This window comes from Gobio gobio (assembly GCF_949357685.1).
Source record: "Gobio gobio genome assembly, chromosome: 5".
NCBI classification, from domain to species: domain Eukaryota; kingdom Metazoa; phylum Chordata; class Actinopteri; order Cypriniformes; family Gobionidae; genus Gobio; species Gobio gobio.
In genome coordinates this window covers 101,226-103,725 of record NC_137101.1, presented here as the reverse complement: position 1 = coordinate 103,725, position 2,500 = coordinate 101,226, and the positions used below count along the sequence as shown (strand labels likewise).

The following is a 2,500-nucleotide window of genomic DNA, read 5'->3' as shown; positions in this document are numbered from 1 at the left end:
AGTCAAGCTCTATCGAGGGGTCAGTCGAGGGGTCAGTCGAGCTCTATCGAGGGGTTCAGTCGAGCTCTATCGAGGGGTTCAGTCGAGCTCTATCGAGGGGTCAGTCAAAGCTCTATCGAGGGGTCAGTCGAGCTCTATCGAGGGGTCAGTCAAGCTCTATCGAGGGGTTCAGTCGAGCTTTATCGAGGGGTCAGTCGAGCTCTATCGAGGGGTCAGTCGAGCTCTATCGAGGGGTCAGTCGAGCTCTATCGAGGGGTCAGTCGAGCTCTATCGAGGGGTCAGTCTAGCTCTATCGAGGGGTCAGTCGAGCTCTATCGAGGGGTCAGTCGAGCTCTATCGAGGGGTTCAGTCGAGCTTTATCGAGGGGTCAGTCGAGGGGTCAGTCGAGCTCTATCGAGGGGTCAGTCTAGCTCTATCGAGGGGTTCAGTCGAGCTTTATCGAGGGGTCAGTCAAGCTCTATCGAGGGGTTCAGTCGAGCTCTATCGAGGGGTCAGTCGAGGTCTATCGAGGGGTCAGTCAAGCTCTATCGAGGGGTTCAGTCGAGCTCTATCGAGGGGTTCAGTCGAGCTTTATCGAGGGGTCAGTCGAGCTCTATCGAGGGGTCAGTCGAGCTCTATCGAGGGGTCAGTCGAGCTCTATCGAGGGGTCAGTCAAGCTCTATCGAGGGGTTCAGTCGAGCTTTATCGAGGGGTCAGTCGAGCTCTATCGAGGGGTCAGTCGAGCTCTATCGAGGGGTTCAGTCGAGCTCTATCGAGGGGTCAGTCGAGCTCTATCGAGGGGTTCAGTCGAGCTCTATCAAGGGGTTCAGTCGAGCTCTATCGAGGGGTCAGTCAAGCTCTATCGAGGGGTTCAGTCGAGCTCTATCGAGGGGTCAGTCGAGCTCTATCGAGGGGTTCAGTCGAGCTCTATCGAGGGGTCAGTCAAGCTCTATCGAGGGGTTCAGTCGAGCTCTATCGAGGGGTCAGTCGAGCTCTATCGAGGGGTTCAGTCGAGCTCTATCGAGGGGTTCAGTCGAGCTCTATCGAGGGGTCAGTCGAGCTCTATCGAGGGGTCAGTCGAGCTCTATCGAGGGGTCAGTCGAGCTCTATCGAGGGGTTCAGTCGAGCTCTATCGAGGGGTCAGTCGAGCTCTATCGAGGGGTTCAGTCGAGCTCTATCGAGGGGTCAGTCGAGCTCTATCGAGGGGTTCAGTCGAGCTTTATCGAGGGGTCAGTCGAGCTCTATCGAGGGGTCAGTCGAGCTCTATCGAGGGGTCAGTCGAGCTCTATCGAGGGGTCAGTCGAGGGGTCAGTCGAGCTCTATCGAGGGGTCAGTCGAGCTCTATCGAGGGGTCAGTCGAGGGGTCAGTCGAGCTCTATCGAGGGGTCAGTCGAGCTCTATCGAGGGGTCAGTCGAGGGGTCAGTCGAGCTCTATCGAGGGGTCAGTCGAGGGATCAGTCGAGCTCTATCGAGGGGTCAGTCGAGGGGTCAGTCGAGCTCTATCGAGGGGTCAGTCGAGGGATCAGTCGAGCTCTATCGAGGGGTCAGTCGAGGGGTCAGTCGAGCTCTATCGAGGGGTCAGTCGAGCTCTATCTAGGGGTCAGTCGAGGGGTCAGTCGAGGGGTCAGTCGAGCTCTATTGAGGGGTCAGTCAGGGTTAACCCCAACACTTCCTCAGTTCCTGTTGCTCTGTAAACCAGTGTGTCGCTGTTGTAAACACACACAGATCTGAAAACACTTCTCCTGACCATGTGACCGCCCCTCGGCCGCTTGAGTCCAGACACACACTCTTCAGTGTCAGACTCTTGTGAAATGACTAACGGCCGATCTGAGCTGAAGGAGATTTGACTCAGACTTTCTGCTGTCTTTATTTTTGTCTGTCTAGCCCTCGTTACACAAGATATGAGTCACAGCGCAACCGGCCAAAGCAACACACACATACACACACACAAATACACACACACAGTGCAGATTCGCTCTAAAGATCCGTCTACTTCATCATCATCAGTGAGGAATTACTGTCTGCCTCAGGTAATCAGCAAATGACAGGCGTTACTGATGTGATCTCGTCTAAACATGCTCTCATACACACACACACACACACACACACACACACAGCATCCAGTCGTGTGAACACATCAAGGCCAGTCTGACAAACCCACACCAGCGCCACCTACAGGCTGAGAGCGGCAGCGGTACTCACCCGTCTAATGAACTGATGAGGAGAGGAGAGAGAGCATTTAAGAGGAAGAAAGAACTATACACACACACTCACTCACTCACTCTCACACACTCTCTCACTCACACTCACCCTCACACTCTCTCTCACTCTCTCACTCACTCACCCTCACACTCTCACTCACTCAATCACTCACACACTCACTCACTCACTCAATCACTCACACACTCACTCACTCACTCACTCAATCACACACACACACACTCACTCAATCACTCACTCACTCACTCACTCAATCAATCACACACACACACACACACACACACTCACTCACTCACTCACT

At 54.3% G+C, this 2,500-nt stretch overlaps 1 protein-coding gene across 1 annotated transcript in view; it reads right to left on the bottom strand.

Moving 5' to 3' along the window:
- Positions 1-2,500, bottom strand: part of LOC307127200 (protein PHTF2) — a 45,399-nt gene that overhangs the window by 25,032 nt on the left and 17,867 nt on the right. Inside the window, exon 5 of the mRNA XM_079818309.1 lies at positions 2,182-2,193. Coding sequence (XP_079674435.1) covers positions 2,182-2,193 — 12 coding nt within the window. The remainder of the gene's footprint in view (positions 1-2,181; positions 2,194-2,500) is intronic.